The following is a 17387-nucleotide window of genomic DNA, read 5'->3' on the forward strand; positions in this document are numbered from 1 at the left end:
GCGCCAGTGAATCACATTTAACGAAAGATGAATCGTAATCGATGGAAAATAAGTCTACATGAACTTCAGTCGAACAGTTTGGTCTAGTCGTAATTGCAAAAAATAGCACGATTTAATTTATCGCCTGCCTAAATAAAGTATTCTCTATATCGTTGAAAACGCGAATGAGACCAGTCGACAGTCAAAAGACAACTATCTGATAACAACTCGAATAGTAAACAGGGCCTTAAGAGCGACGCTGAATAAATTCGCTGAAAAATGCAAGCCTCTTAACTTAGGCAAAACCCATGTCCTGAGAGCTGTCTTTGAAACAATTTCACTATTCTTTACTGGAACTTTTTCTTGAATTTATGTACAGTTCTTCGCCTCAGATACAAAACAAATGAAAAATGTTCCTACGTGCATAAGTTCTAAAGATTGTTTGACAGTTTTCAATTTCAGAAATTGAACCATTCGTGCATCGAGACTAATTCAATTGCAAATTTAAACAATAGAGACTTGAGGACTAGAAATGTGGATCACACAATTTTTCCAACGTTTTATTTCTTTAATTAAATTGAAGTTCGAAATTATTGAGCTATTTTTCCGTGGCATATCACATCTAATAAGAACTTAAACAATTATGAGTGTAACTTGAAAATTCGAGCAAATTCCACCGAAGAATTAGGCAAGCTGGAAAAATATATGAGATAATTTATTAAAGACGTCATTTTGTGGCTCATAAAAAGACATAAAAAGCTTCTGTTATCTGCCTTGTCTGTCATCTTGAACAAAACATTTACTATGTAAAGTAATAGGGGAGAAATTAATTGTTAATTCTGGTGAAAGTGCGCCTAAAAAAAATGTTTTAAAACTCCCACAGAATGCGTGAAGCTGGCTAAATGTTTCATCGTGCACAAATTGTCGGGATGATTTTATCATACCGGGACGGAGAACGTTGTGCTTCCTGTCTAACTTGTAGTGACGAAGCCCTGGGAAGAAGATCGAACGATTTTACAAGAATAGGAACTTTTGAAATAATTTCGAATCATTATTACAGACAGAGGACAATTCAATGAACTATTAGCAATGCGAAAAGGACGTAAGCAAATTTCAAGACAGTGTGTATAACGAAAGAAAGAAAGTTATATTTGCAGCGCCATTATTTTATTTGAACTACACTGTCGATGACTCATTAAAAACCGTCATGCTAAAAAAATATTTAGCAACAGCTTTTAAGTATTTGGCATATCAAATAAATGTGTGTAAATATTCACCGTAAATTCCAACACGAATCGTCAGTATTTTCTCAAAGACTTCCTCAAGGCCAGAGCAAGTTTTCAAAGTAAAATCGCGCAACAGTTTGATGAAAGTTCTTTCTTAATTAGAGAACTAACTTTCAAAACCACAAACATGTGCAAAACTTTTTTTCTCGCTTAGTAAGAATATATCATCTCTTCTGAAGTTCTTGTCGAGGTCGAGTCGTCATCACTTCACATCTAGAACCGAAATTTCTGAATGGAGATTTTTAATCCTTGTACATTTGTTCTTCTATGGGCAGTTTAAGAACATCTAATGGAGGGAGATATCCGCACGCTAAAAAGCTTCGTATTAGGGTTGATTATCACCTGTTTCGGTTGATTTAGGGAGCGAAGTTTGTTGAGAATAATGTGTCTGCGTATTTTAACTCCAAAAACTGAAAAATTAAGGCGAGCTTGAAACGGGAACATGACTTCTCTGTTAATTAAATGTCTATTGTTACCACAGTTGCTATACGTCAAATATTAAAAATACAATTAAATTTTGCAGGGTATTTATCTTTTAGTGGGAATGAATGAAAAATGTGCTAAATAAATATGCTGAAAAATATGCTTGATCTTTTAAATTTTGAAAGTTCTTTTTATCAAAAAGTTTAAAAGAAATTAACGTCTCAGTACCTGCTTTTCCTGGGGTTTTTCGCTGTCAATTAGACCTTCGAAAAATTGATCGAAATTTTTACAACGTTGTTCTGGGGACTAATTTCACTGTCTGATACGTATGTTAACATTTAAAGATATTCCTAGGAGATCTAATTCTGTCCATCGAGCGAAGCGGATAACACCCAATTGCGTCATTTGCATTAATGTCAACATAGAACCGACAGCTACAGGCCTTTTTTTAAAATTTATTTTCATAATACGGTTTCGTTCATAACGACAGGTCGATTTGGGAAGCTTAATCCACTGCTGGGAGCTGGCGATCAACTTAAAACTTGTGCCATACGCGCGTGATAGAAACAGAAAACCGTTACCTTGAAGAAGGCATGGAATTTATTTCATTTTTCATATTCATAGCCTGGAATACATTATTGACTAACTTCACTTTTGGAAAAGGTGAGTCGCAGACGGCGAATCATTTTTTATCCTTCGATTCACTTATGAGTACAACCTTATTTATATATCTCCTTTATTCTCTTTTGCTGATACAAAAAGACTTTAAGTTACGTTACAACAATTAGCAAAGACTAAGTCAAAAACCGACATTGAACATCCACCCAAGATTGGAACTCGTTTTTGAAAAATTAAAAGGTATTTAACAAAAATGTTTTATCTTTTCTTTATTCAGAAAATTGGATATGAGATGCAAAACGACAAAAAACTTTGGCAAATACAAATTACTTCGTTTACAAGAGAACAGTGCTGACATATGTTAAAGAATGCCTACAATGTTTTGTTGTATATTCGTCCATGAACATAGCTTATCTATCAAAAGCTAAAATCGAATATTGTGCAAGTCTCAGAGAAAGTTCAGGTCAGCAAAAATATATTTAAGGATTAGTTTAAAGGCACTCACCTCAAAAACAGGTGGCATGACTACCGTTAAATTGTTGGTACTTTCGATATTTTTTGTTTGAGAAATATAGTGTTTGACTTTCTTCATTTAAATTTACTATTTTACAGGAAAAAGTCAAATTTCCCAATGTATACTGAATTTATCGATAGAAACATCTTGAACCCGTATATGAATCTCCTGCGTGATGCCTGACAACGATAGCCCGTCTTAATGAAAATTAGCATAAATTTCCTCTTCTGTGATAATCGATCTAAATAACCAAAGGCGATCGTTTAAACTCGAGTAAGAAACTCTGAATTTCAAGGACCTGTGTGATGAAGAAAGTGAAAAGGTTTATAAAGAAAAATGATTTTTTTTCATGACTTATCGATCATGAATTAGAGAAGGAACTTGAGAAAAATTTGCGGATAGCTTTTTTAAACGGCTTTTGTTCTATCTCCGCTAAAATAATATCGTTCAGGGGAAACAAGAAGACACGAAATGCTCTATAAACATCTTTTCTTCACAAGTGATGGTCGCTGCTGCTAATTTTTGTTTTTGTTTTACTTTTGTTTTAAACTTTGGGAGGGAGGGAGGGCTGGGGTTAATAACCTTGTGCCCTATTACACAAAATATTCAAAATTATGATAAATTACAGCAACAGTAAAAGATTGACGGATCGTATTCTTTACGGATTTTGTCCTATCTCCCCTAAAATAATATTGCTGCGGAAAATAGAGAGACCGAACCCTCTCTCTAAAAGCCTTGTGTCTTCACAAAAGAAAAGTGATGGTCGCTGCAACCAATTTTTGGTTTTCGTTTCTCTTTTGTTTTGAAAGTTTTTCTCAGTGGAGAAGGGGGCGGGGTGTAATTATCTAGTGCCTTATTATACAAAATATTCCGAAATTGTGATATAAGAGCGGGCACAGCGTGATCAAAAAGCAATTATAAACCTTATTCAAATTTGTCTTTTACGCAAGCATTTTATGTGTTAACCTACTTTATCGAAATAGAAGTCTCCGCTCAAATCATGAGGAAATCTCTGATCGCGGAATTGAAACTTGGAAAATTGTCCTAGATACTTATGTTCAAAGAAAGACAAAAGTCAACAAATGAAGGTAGCATCAATTTTTTTCCTTTTTTTCGTAGTTTAACTGAGATCACAGTTCTTTGCTCACCAAGCGTGTTATTTTGCACGCTTAATAACTCGAATCGTGAGTTTATTTCTGTCTGAAAAGAAAAAAATTGTTTTCTAACTATATTTTGATTGCTTTATTTCAGAGCGAGATCGCACAATGGTGTTTCCAGATTACTTCTTCTTTGCTGAAAGACGTTTGGTAAACCATGTAGTCGAAACTGAACACGTCAAAGACTTGGACCACTGTGAACTTTTCTGCTACATAAACGACAACTGCGTCAGTGCTAACTTCAAAAAAGAGCCAGAGAAAGGAGGAATCGCTTATATCTGTGAACTGAATAACGCCACTCATCTTGAAAATGATACTGACCTGATAATTGATGCTGATTTTTATTATCGAGGCTCAAAGGTAAAATATAAGGTATAATTCAAATTCAGCAACTCGGCGATGAATCGTGGAAAACAACCGACGTTTAACAAAACTTAAGTTCGTTCATTCATGTATCAATTATTCAATACATCGATCTTCCTTCTTTATTATTTTTTTCTTTTTTCTTTTCAGAACGCGTGCGGTAAAAGCCCACTTTGTCAAAATAATGCAACTTGTCAATCCGGTTTCACAATCAAGGGATATCGATGCTCGTGCTCTCCTGGATTCGAAGGAGAACATTGCGAAAAAGGTTAATTACAGAACAGACCAATAAGAACACAATATATCCTGGAGTATTTAAACCGCCATATTTATATATCACGTTTGGCCTTCGAGTGCGTATTGCAACGGAATGCTACTAAGGCCGATCTCTAACGGCTGATATCCAACTACAGTTTGGAATGTTGGCCAGAGAGAGATTCCGCTGCAGTGGAAGTTTTGGTTTAGTTTAAATTAACAATTCATTTATCACAATGATTACGTAATGCTTTTTCATCTTATAAAAGTTAAAAATGAATGTGTTATCCAACTCGTGGAACCACTTCCGTTGTAGAATTTTTCTTTTCTTTCCCATTTTTTTAGATATTGATGAATGCCAAAAAAATACTCACGATTGTCACCTGAACGCTACTTGTCAAAACACAAATGGATCCTTTGTGTGCACCTGTTTATTTGGATTTGACGGAGATGGACGGAGCTGCACAGGTAATTGCCTCGCTATGACTTTGAGAAATGTTAGTTTGCTTTCGTCTGTTTGTTTGTTTGTTTAATTTGTACGTTCCTTCTTAGTCGACTGATTTGTTTGTTTTAATAAAGTAGTTACCCTTGCCTTAATATTTTTGACCAAAGGTACAAAATAAAAATCCTTGATCCCACTTGAAAGCAAGGACAAAATGCTGAACATTTTCGTTGATCAGCTTCAGATCTATAGTAAATAGCCACCAACAACTCTCTAACGACAACTATCGCACTCAATGTTCAAAATATAGATTTGATTTTTTATTTTTTTTGTATCATATTTGTAGACTTGATGTGCATCGTTTTTGTCCTCCAGGAGAGAAAACAATCATCCCATTATTTTTTCTTGATGATGCATAATTTTTCTTATAAATAGAATCATTATGAGGTCATGTCTCGAAAGGATTGAAAGCAATCAAACAGAATAATTTGATTGGTTAAAATCGATGTTGACCGCGGTTAAGATTTCCCATTCGGACCTATTAAGGTGATTCCTCAGAAAAAAAAGTTATCCGACAATTTTTTCAGTCTTTCCTTAAATTTTCCTTGCCAATGTCTGTTTCTAAAAGTAAAATTAAAAAGAAAGGTCACCCTGCTTGTTTGAGAGAAATGACGGGCCAAACTTACCCCACTTCTGCCTCTACGACCTCTACTAATACATTTTCACGCGCCTCATTTCACGGTACATTTTTTGATAGCTGGAAGAATAGTTTTTAAAGTAAAAAATTTTAAAAAAATTGACAGGTACAAAGTCTCGAGCGTAGGCCGGGGAAGATTTTGGTAAATAATTTGTGAAAAAATTCACGTAATTTTAATCGACGTCGACTCGAAACGTTCGTCTAGTCGTTGTTTTCCAAGTCATAATTTTCATCATCAAATAACGGGCTTTGTGCATGCTTTTAGCTATATCTATTTTTGCCTTCGATTATTTTTTTTAATTCATCCAATATAAAGGGGATAAAATTTGTACACCAAGATTATGCAATGAAAAATAGAGGTCACCATGCTCAAGAGCTGAAGAGCATCGTAACTCTTTGCTTGGTCCATTTATTGAAAAACAACACCGTGTTCTCGGAATTCAAGCGCGCTTGTTCGCCCGATTACGTGATTTTTATGCGCAGTACAGGATGCCCAGTGAAATACTGAGGAATCACAAGATTCAGTTTTTTTGTTTATTTCAATAGTAATTAATGGAAGAATATTTTCCCAAAATTAGGAAGCGGGCAAAGAGAATAAGGGAAACGTAAGCAAATTTTAATCTAGCCGACGAAGCTACGAGCAAAGTATGAAGTCTGAATCGAAGACTTTTGTACGTAGAAATCCAACAACACTTAATTCAATACTAAGAGTACCTTAAACGGTAGGAAAAGATTTTGTCAGTCGCTGGAAAAGGCTCGAGCAAAACTGTACCAACCAGCAAAAATTTACAAGGCACGATGAGCAGTTCGAATTCCTTAGTTCTCAATCACGTTTTAAGGGCTGTTAAATCGGGCAAGGTTTCGTCAATTTAAAAAACCGATAAATGACAGTGAAATTCATTTTCAACTTTCGTGGTGTCGTATATTTCAAACGCTTTCGGTATTTCCTGTCCAATTTACAATATTTCAAAGCTGAAGCTTTGATTGGTTATTTGTTGTCAGACACGCGATTTGATCAGCTATTAGGAAACACTATCCTCCAGATAGTGAATTGAGAAACAGATAACAGATAAGTTATTAATAAACAAGATTTACCTTCTTCTGTACTTCCGCCTCTGGGAAATTTTGAACGACGTTGTCTGTTACAAATACGATTTTTGCTTTAAGCAGCCATAACCCGATTAAATCTTGACAAGCGACCCTTGATTGAGAACAGTCAACGCTTTGCCATCCATTTATTAACCTGACACAGCTGATTGGTGATATCAAACACATGTCAAAAATTATCGTCATATTAAGCGCGTGCTATTAGGAATTTTCTTAGGGCGGGAAATCCTTCTAAAACGCCGCAGTTTGTATGATGATTTTTTTTCCTTAAGCTTTCTTATAAAGAAAACAACACAGTATCCCCCTAGAATTAACGCATAGAGGTAATTGTCAAAACGTCTTGAATTAACCATAATCGATAATATAATTTGCCAAATAAGCTGCTGGCCAAGTGGAACGCAGACTATAAAGAAGAACAGGTTTGAAACAAAATGGCGGCGAATTCGCGCAAAAAGGGAGCAAAGGATTCCAAGGATTCGCTTCAGGAGGCATTAGATGAATGCCACGATCTTCTGCGGAAGATGAAGAAGCCTAAGAGGAAATCTCACTTCAATTTTTTCAGGGATCCTTTGACGGGGAGACGTAAAAGTCACTACCCATACAAGCCACGTTTTCAAGATAAGCATGTTCCATGCACCAGCTCAAATGATGGTAAAAAATGTGGTTATTTATCTTATAAACCCCTTTGTCTTTGTCAAGTTAGAGTTTTTTAAACCATTTTTTAACGTATTCTATTCCAAAATATTGAAACTTACTCTTTGGAGAGTAATGACTAACGCTACCATTGTTATTTTACCCAAACAAGATATCGATTAGAGTTTATTGGGAGAAGTAGATGATGTAGGACACGAGATGCCATCAACATCTAGTGTCGAGGGTAAGTTTTGTACATCGCAAAGTTGTTTTTAATCCAAACACCTACAGAATTTGTCTGGCATTTTATCAATCATATTAAACAGAGTTTAAGCTAATAGTTGAAAATACATGATCTTGCCATGTGTTGTAATTCCTTTTTGAAATTCTTATTTAAAATTACTTAGTTAATCCTCTCCCCATGTGCAATGCTAGATTGTTATAGTTAGTGTACTGTTCTAGTATTATGATTGTTAGAAATAAAGTTGGTATAATCAATTGGCCCATTTTTTCCAAAATGATTTAGTACATGGAAATAAATGGCAATTAATTTTGCAAGTAATTTTGCTTCATAAACTCTAAAACTCATTAACTCTAGTAGCTAAAAATTATTTTTTGTTTAATAGAAGATGACCTTGAAACTGCTATAGCAAGATGTGAAGAGGTCCTTGCCACTTTTCCAAGTACCTCAAGAAATTGGGAGACACGGATGACTAGTTTGACTTCCAGCTGGGACAGTGCCAGGAAGCAATTAATAGAGGCTGTCCTTACCTGTGAGGGCCTTCCATCCCCAGATCGTTGCAGCATTTGCTTGGAAGGGAAAGTCTGTATACAGTGTATTGAGTGCCCAATTCAGTTTATGTGCTCATCATGTGATGAAAAAGTGCACAACTGTTTGCCTTTTCATGACAGGGACGCATATGTGAATGGGTACTTTCATGCCATCCCTCCAACTGTAGGAGTTGATGAAGAAGATTGCACACAAATAATAGGTATATATATGTTGATTGTAAATGTAGTTGATGGAGCTTTGATAAATAAAAGTTTATGCACAGTAATGTGGTGAGATGTACATTTGCATGGATTATGTCTTAGTTTTACTTTGTGTTACAACATTGCAAATGACAGACCTTTTTGATTGTAATTTTGTTTCTTTTCTCTCATCAGCTAAGTCCTTTCCAGTCCCTAATATTCCAGATCATTGTTCAAGTTGTAAAGAGACTGGATTCATAAAACAACTTCCATCTCCTGGGTTCTTAATAATAGTTAATGAAAAAGGTAAATATATAGATGATAAAGGGGGGGGGGGGGAGTATGAATATTTTCTGGAACTACACAATGCAATACAATGCATTTTAAAGGTTACATTAGTTGCACTTTATTAAATTATTTGATATAAATGCTTTGTTAAAATTGGCCAAAATAGTCATTGAGAGGTTTAATTAGGTTTTAAACTTGTAGGAATATGTAGTCTTCAAATTCAGGACAGAATCACCTACGTGATGTTAAAATAACTGGTTGGATCATGCTGGCTACCTGCTCAGCTGAGTTCATTGCTGTCTTTACCTTCACCTTCACCTCTTGCCAGGCCATCCCCAACCCTTTAATTCTTAAGATTTGTCAACACCTTGTTTCTCTTTAAAAATTTCAATATCTTGTGTTGCAGATGTAAATAAATGTGAGGCAACTAAGAGCTGCCATTATGGTTTATTCACATGTTGAGCTAAGAATAAAAGGGTGATGGGCTTTTTTAGGTTGAAGACATTTCACTTAATGTGATGTTACATAAATATTTACATTTGCACCTGCCCTCACTATGATGTGTTATTATTATTTCTCTTATTTCACACTACTGCTCTACATAAGTAGACATCATTTAAATAATGTCTGTTATTATAAATATTTTTTGCAGGCACCAACCATCAATCATTCCACCTTTAGTAGATCATTTAAAGAATGGAAGTTCTGCCAGTTTGAAGGAGATCATTTCCAAGGTCACAACTGGATGAAATGCCCGACATGTTCTATCTTTCAGCACTCCTGCCATGTCAATGGAAACATGAAGTTGTACCGTTACTGTTCATCTGGAGGGTATGCTCTATTTCATTAAAGCTTGATAAACATATTGAATGTTGCAATGTTAATTTTCAGTTGAGCTTCATGTTGACATGTGAATGCTGATTGTAACATTACTTTTGTTTTGCTTCGGTCCATGTCATTGTGATGTGTGAAAGGTCTAATAACCACTTCTTTGTCCCGTACACCTAAACTTAATAAGATATGATTAGACACTCTTTCCGCAGTTCAGGTCTCACAAAAATAAGTGTTATGGAAGATAAGAATTGCTGTTTTTTGTTAAAATGGTATATTTTTTCCTATAATAATTTTATTTAGTTCTTTTTCTACAGACAAAGAAGGCAATAGTATTATGAAGATGTTTTCATTGCCAACAAGGGGGATGTTGACAGTCACATGAAGAAGGTTTATGCAAAACAGTCCAAATCTAAGGTTTGTGTGCATTTTTTTCTCAGTCATACTATAAGTAATAGTAATTGGACCGAGTGCAGTACAATTCAGGAATTAATTGGGTAAGTAATTTCAAAATCAGATGACCATGCAGCAAGAGTCTGATTTAAAATAACAAGCAAGGTTACACTCTGAATTGTACTCTAGTTGCTCCAATTACTTATTAATCGTGTCCATAACAAATTTAGAGGTTAAGAAGTTTTTGAGAACTTCCTTTGAGTGAAAGCATCAGTTGTATGTTACGGTAGTTTTAAAAACAGTAGTGAAACTTTACAAACTGAGAGAGAGCCATAATTAACAAGAATAGCATAGGTGTCCAATTACAGGTATCCAATTCCAACATTTGGAGACAATTACATTTTCATTATTTTTATATATTGCAACTAGGAAAAAGACAATATGTGTGGTGAATCCCACTGGCGGGCTGCTTCCAACAAAGGCAGAAAGACAGCCAAACTGGATGAGACAGGCCTTGAGATTGCAGGCTGTTGGCATGGCTTGGCACAATGGGCCGTAAACATGTACCAGGGGGAACTATATGGTTATGCCAACTATATCCATGTCAAGAAAATGATACCAGCTGGAGTCACATATTTCTGGGAGGATATTGTTTGTAAATACTGGAAGTGGGCTAAAAAGGCTGGTGGTGTTGAAGGTTCTGGAATGAAACCAGCTCTCTCTGTGATGCATGCTAAGGAACACAATTGGACACGCCAGGTACACTGCAGGTTTATTGCTCGACTGCAATTTTGTTTGTTAGTAAGTGTTGATGTTTCTTATCAATACAGAAGGTAAAACGTAAGGTAAAGGTAAACTTTATTTTGCCAGGCTGGCCCATTCAGCAACAAGGCTGATATCCAGAGGGGCCCCTGGACAAAAAATATAGTAATTTAAAAATACGAGATATCTTGATAATTTAAAAATACAAGATAAAAATTAAAAATACAAGAAATAAATTTAAAAATACAAGTATAAATTTAAAAAAGCATAGAATATAAACAAGCATGCATTAATTTATAAAAATCTGATTGACTGATATTTGATTTGCCCAGATAATTGTTCCTTTGTCAATATAAACTTATATATGATGATTCATTATGAAAGAAACAATATCACATGGTGTGAAAAATCTCAAGATGGAAACTTAACTTGCTTGGTCTTTAGAAGAAACTGTAAAGGATATCAGTTTTTAGAGCAAAATGAGCATCTGTTGATACTAACATACAACTAAAATGTAATTTATCCATGTCTTTTAGATCGTGAGGAGTTAATTACTGAGCATGCTCTCATGTGGAACCGGAGAAAAATAAATGGGATGGTACAGAGTCTTTCAAGACGATACACTCGCGTCAGTATATATGATATTAATAGCAAGACTAAACAGTGAAAATTATTTTAACCAATGATACTCATTAGTATTTGTGTAAGTATAAATTTCTGTTGCATCCTTTTTTGAGCATCTGTTTGTTCTTTCTTGTGCTCTGTAGAAGTAAAATGGCTAGGTTTAATGATCTCTTTTTTCATGTTATGAGGTAAAAAAGAAGACACAGTATCTTAAATGCATGTTGTCCATTTCAGCCTCTGATATCCTGGATGCTTTCTGGTTCACTTAAAACCTACTTTTGTTTTTACTTCTATAGTTTTTGATCCTTTAATTCCTGTAGGCTGTAAAGATGAAAGCAGAATCTCTTAGAGAATTCGATGATGTCCTCAATACGTATAATGCATCCCTGGATGACTTTAAGTCAGATGACTGGAAGAATACTGTTCTCAATAATGCACACGGTAAATAAGAAATCCACTTTAAAACATATCAATTTAGATTATAATATTTTAGGTACAAAGTAAATGCTTGCTTGCTATCCTCTCTATGTACTTTTAGTCTTGTGTCTCTGGCATCAATAGCATTGACCAATACTATGTGGCACATGTCCCTATGCAAAGCAATGGTTGTACTAAACAGAAATAAATAAATCAGCCACTATTAATTTAGCATTTCTAAATACTACGTGTACAACGTTGTATTTCCCTTTAGAAGTGGAAGCTTTGCAAGGAAATGGTAGTAATATGCAGCGGATACAAGATGATATCGAAATGCTGGTTTCTGCCATTGAACAGACCACTCATTCAATGAGCAGACTGGCAGGTAGTTGTTACATAAAACATACACCTTGCTTTTTTTGTTGTTGTTTCTTGTTGCAGAGAAAATCACCTTTACTGAACTGTGTTTTGTCATTTGTTTGATCGTCACATTCAATTCTTTGGTGTTCGCTGTCTTTGAGTAAAGTATGCCTGAGGTAGCTGCATGTTATTCTGGCTTTCCCTTTTTTTATCCAGACTCGTCCAAACAGCGTGCACACCTCCGCAAAAAGATTTCTTCGAACAAGACAAAGCTTTCTTCGTTAATAGAGAAGTTCAATGAAGAGATAGCGAAAAAAGAAGTTTCCCATTTGCAAGCTTCTGTACCTGAAGTAATGAAGGGGAATTTTCCATGGGGCAACACGACAGGTAAACCATGTAACCTTGTGTGATTTTTAGTACATTTTTAAGTTGTGTTCTTTCTTGAGTTTTTGTTGGTACGGGTAGCTGTCATTCGTGGTAAGTATTTTTCCATTTTTCTTTTTTGTTCTTGTCGTTGGTTTTGTTTGCTATAAGTTAACATGCAATAATTTCACACGTGATACTCTTGAAGTTTAAGTAAGAGATAATGGAGGCAGATTTGTTAGCACGTTGAACTTTGAATGAAACTGTCCAGGTTTGAGCCATGGTTAGTGTCATTGTGTCGTGGTCTTGGGAAATCCACTTTACTCTGACGGTGCTTCCCTCCATTCTGGTGTTTTGGTTTAGTTTCACTTCGCAGTCCTCAGTTGCAGATTGTAAACGGCCGCTCCCTACATGTTGCCCCAGTCATAATTTTGAGATCCTAAAATTACCCTGTTTTTTGTTCACTTTAATTTTTAAATTTGTAATCACCTACGAGACTGTGTGTTTGTGGCTGTGCCGTACTGACTAATGTGCTGTCTCCTTATTTTTTGTTGTAAACTAAATACCTCTTCACTGACACTTAGTTTGTATTCATCTATTTAGCCACACCAATAAGAATCAAGAAAGTCATCGTAGAAAAACATGAAATGACCGCCTTTATGACTGCTGTCGACAAAGCCTACCCCAGCGTTTCCTGTCGGCTTCAGAGGCTGCTACTGTTGCAGAGCAGTGTGTGAGTGTGACAGTGCATTCACCCTTGGCGGTACGAGTTCGTGATGACCATGCGCTTACAACTCTAGTGTATCAATTATCAGCACTATGTGATGGCACCCAGGGTAATGCTGCGTTGCTTATAGCCAACGAAAAGACCGTTCTCTTCCTAGCACTAGCAGGTCAATCTATTGCCTTGGTGGACACTCATCGCCATGGTGCTTATGGTGCCGAGATATTACTCGGTCGGCAAAGAAACCTACATCAATTTTTAGGTGCCTGCCAGAAAGTGCTCGATTTAAACGATGACACTTATGGAAATCTGTCGTTTATTGCTTTTTAAGCCACAATAACATACAGAGTATAGAGAGAGGGTCACAGCAACCATTATAACTCTTTATCAAAGAAAGAAAGAAAGTTTTTTTTTTTTAAATACCAATTCCGAATGTAATTTTTTATCTATTTGTTTTTTGAATCAGCTATTGAATAAGCCTTTGTAATGTAAATTTAGCGTTTCAGTCTGAAAAAGGGCCAAATAATTTAGAAAAATATTGGATATTACTTAGTGTTTCTTATCCAGAGAAGTAGTTTGGCTTTCAGGTTTGCCTGTTGGCTAACATTCAAGTTCATTGCGAACAGGCGACGTCAAGATTAGCACTGCCCACTATATGTCTTTGTGTAAATTGCCGCTATTTGGCAACTAAGGACACACACGGGGTACTCAAATTATACCCTGATAGCTGTAACAACCGAGATGAAAATCACGCGTAACAACTACAAATTTAAGGCGAACATTAAAAATCATGATTATGTTGAGTTTCTTGAGTAGAATTTTCTTTTACTTTATAGTTTTTTAACTGTTAGATTTACCCGGTCCAACGAGGAGGCAGAAGATCACAGGTGCAAAATTTAATTCGTTGGTTTGTGTTTCTGCTTCCTCGCGGGACTGGAATTTTAACCGACTAGACCGTAATTTCCAAGTTTACTTAAAGGTCAGCATATTCTAATCACTCATGGTTCGGTGGTTTTTAAAAGCAGACAGAGCATCTTTGAACGTTTGACGTACACATTGAAAAATGCTTAAATCGCCGCATGACTCGCTAGCTATAGGGAAAGTGGCTTTATATATTTATCCAAAAGAAACTTTACTCAGGTCTTTTTACGACTGGCAGACCGCTTTGTTGATGGAGAGGTTCTTTAGATCCCAGATCATAATAAACTGAGAATTGAGAAAACGTGTTTCCCTTTGAAAATATAACGTTGCTCCCCCTCTCCCCTCCTCCTCAGGCCCACTTCAATTGAAATGCAGTCTTCCATTGTTCTAGAACGTACCGGGTAACCCGCCTCAAAACTGTAAAACGCCCTAGGTCAAACAAAACTCCATGGCGGCCATTGCTTGGATTTAAGTGGATTTCTACGGTGGCTTTTTTTTTTTTTTTTTTGCGTTTACGTGCGTAAAAAGAGTAGAGACAATGTATCAACGGCTTGCGTAAACGTGTAGCAAGTTGTCCATACATCTTCTCTAATTATATTTACGCACGTTAACACATGTAAAAACCTTATGCGACAGTGGAATTAAGTTTTATGAAAAAGACGGCAGGGTAGTTTTCCACACATCTTAACTCTGAAACGAGGTCGGTGACCCCTACTTTTTAGTACCTTTCTGATATAAGTGACTCATTATCTGACCACAGAAAAAGTTTGAAAAAATCAATCGACTAAAACAATTTGGCGCGAAAGTCCTTAAAAATATTCGTCTACATGCAAAGGAATGGGATTAAATTGAAAGGAAGCAATTCTCTAGAGTTGCGTCACAGGAGCTGAGATAGGGCAACACGAACCAGCTGAGTAGTTCGACTAGCGTTGTTTGATACTCAGCATCGTAATTTGGAGCTTTGATAGCTAGCAGGACTTTGAATATTGCTTTCGCACAGCACCGCAGCATATCACAGCAAGGCGGGAGCAAAGCACAAGTCGTCTATATACCAAATTGTCTACCCTAAGCCCTGAAATCAAAATTATGGTCTTTGGGATGTAGGAATTTACCCAAACAGGACGCAAATGGGATATCCTCGCAAAATGGTCAATTTCTCAGATTGCCGATTTGGATTGATTTGAACACAAGCAGGCTAAATAGGGACAATTTTGAAGAATATGGAAATCCCTGTCAATATGTGGATTTGTGAAGTAGAATTGCAGCCAATCAGGCCAAAATAGTTTAATTTCACATCAAGTGAAATTCTCTGTAAATCCGTGTCGCATTTAGAACTAAAGGTCTTGGGGGCGCGATTGGGAACCAAACAGGCCAAAACGAAGATATTTTCGCAAAATGGTCACTTTTGACGAATGTAAAAAACAGTGTCAATTCGGGCACTTTTAAATATTACGGTCTTCAGGATGAACGATTGGTATCCAAACAGGCCACAAATGGGCAATCTTCCAGATTGTGCAGAATGTTGAAATCTTTATCAATTTGGATTGTATTTAAAAAGAGGGGAAAATGTCGCAGAATCCATAATTTCTGAGAATGTGGAAATCCTTGTAGTTTCGACTTGTATTTCTACACTGATTACGGTCATTTTTGCGTACGACTGGAACCCAAACAGGCCAAAAATCTTGCAGAATGCGGAAATCCATATCAATTTGAGTTCTATTATTATCATACGGTCTTTAGGATGTATGATTCCAACACAAACAGGCCCAAAAATCGAAAAATTTCGCAGAATCTGAAAATCCGTAACAATTTGAGTTGTATAGCCATATTACCGTCTTCGGGATGTATGACTGAGACCCAAACAGACCACAAATAAGATAATTTTGCAGGATGTGGAAATCTTTACCAATTTGGGTTGTATTTACATGTTATCTTGGGATGTAAGACTTGTAAGACTAGAACCAAAACAAGTCATAAAAATAGGACAACCTCGCAAAATGTGGAAGGGATTGTTAATTTGTGTTGTATTCATATATTGCGGTCTTGGGATGTACCACTACAACCAAAACTCTGCATATTAATGGAAAAAAGACAGTGTTTCTTATACTGCAGTGTGCTACCAATATCCAACGATCTCCTGCCAGTGTTCACATAAGGCCTCCAGCGGGAGCGGTGCCTTCATAAAACCTACGCGCGCGAAAGTCTAAAATTGTTGTTCCACAAAACTCTTTTAGCCCTTTCTAGAATATTATTTATTTTAAGGCCTTTGGAAGGGGGGGGGGGGGCTTTCGAAGAAACGGGGAGTCTATTCAAGTCTATACATGCACTTTATTCACTTTATATGTGTTGTTTTAAACATACACTGGGGACTTTTTGCGAATACATACTAATAACAAAATTTCCACTAATTTCTGGATATTTTTTACCATTCCCACAAGATTTTCGAAGATTCTCTGGTTGTTGTCCGAAAATCATACCAACAATTTCAAACATTTTTCTCCCGAAGGCCTCCATTAAAGATCCGAAGATGTTTTGACAGTGCGCCAACAAATTTGGGTACAGTTAAAGGGTCAAATATGGTATTTTCATGTTGTCAACGGTATCATCACACATAAAATTATAGTAACTTCACATGTGTTCAATTACGGTTTTCCCAAGGGCTAAAAATAACTACAAAGCACTCAGAACACTGCAGTTTATATGATAAAAACTTGATTTTTGCCATATATATGGAATAGCTATAGTTTCAGAGTCATTACATTTTGTGTTATATTACATTTTGCGGCGATTATTACATTTTGTGGCGTAACAAGGTAGGATAATCCTAGCATCAGGACGATTCTAGCACCAAACCGCCTAGCGCTAGGGCCAATTAAAACCCTTTGCTTATAAACTGAAAACACAAAACATATGGCGCTAGGATGTTTGGCCTTCTAAGTTCTTTCAAGTTCTAAGATCTTCCTCCCTCCATGTTAACACAAACGAAAAGTTCTTCCGCCTTATAGGATGATCCTAGCGTTAGGATCAGTATCTTTCCATGTAAATGGGGCCTTTAATAGAAAGGGCCTAAAGGCAACCAATCCCGTGACGCCAATTTTACAACCCAAGCAGCTTTACCCGCATTTTCATCCTCTATGAAAAAAAACACGAGACGCGAGTAGTAGTCTAAAAATAACTTTAGAAACCTCGGTATCTGGGCCCGGTTGCATAAAATTACTTACGATTACGGGGGATTTTTCGCAACTTCTCTCCGCGTTA

The 17387-nt window shown here is 36.2% G+C and overlaps 1 protein-coding gene and 1 pseudogene across 1 annotated transcript in view; both read left to right on the top strand.

Moving 5' to 3' along the window:
• Nucleotides 1-2281: 2281 nt before the first annotated feature.
• Nucleotides 2282-17387, top strand: part of LOC149052776 (uncharacterized) — a 93488-nt gene continuing 78382 nt past the window's right edge. The window contains exons 1-4 of the mRNA XM_089205652.1: nt 2282-2351; nt 4072-4337; nt 4491-4608; nt 4941-5063. Coding sequence (XP_089061778.1) covers nt 2282-2351; nt 4072-4337; nt 4491-4608; nt 4941-5063 — 577 coding nt within the window. The remainder of the gene's footprint in view (nt 2352-4071; nt 4338-4490; nt 4609-4940; nt 5064-17387) is intronic.
• On the top strand, nt 7273-13221 carry LOC149052777 (uncharacterized; annotated as a pseudogene).

The sequence above is a fragment of the Pocillopora damicornis genome, chromosome 1 (assembly GCF_964200805.1).
Source record: "Pocillopora damicornis chromosome 1, jaPocDami1.2, whole genome shotgun sequence".
Lineage (NCBI taxonomy): Eukaryota > Metazoa > Cnidaria > Anthozoa > Scleractinia > Pocilloporidae > Pocillopora > Pocillopora damicornis.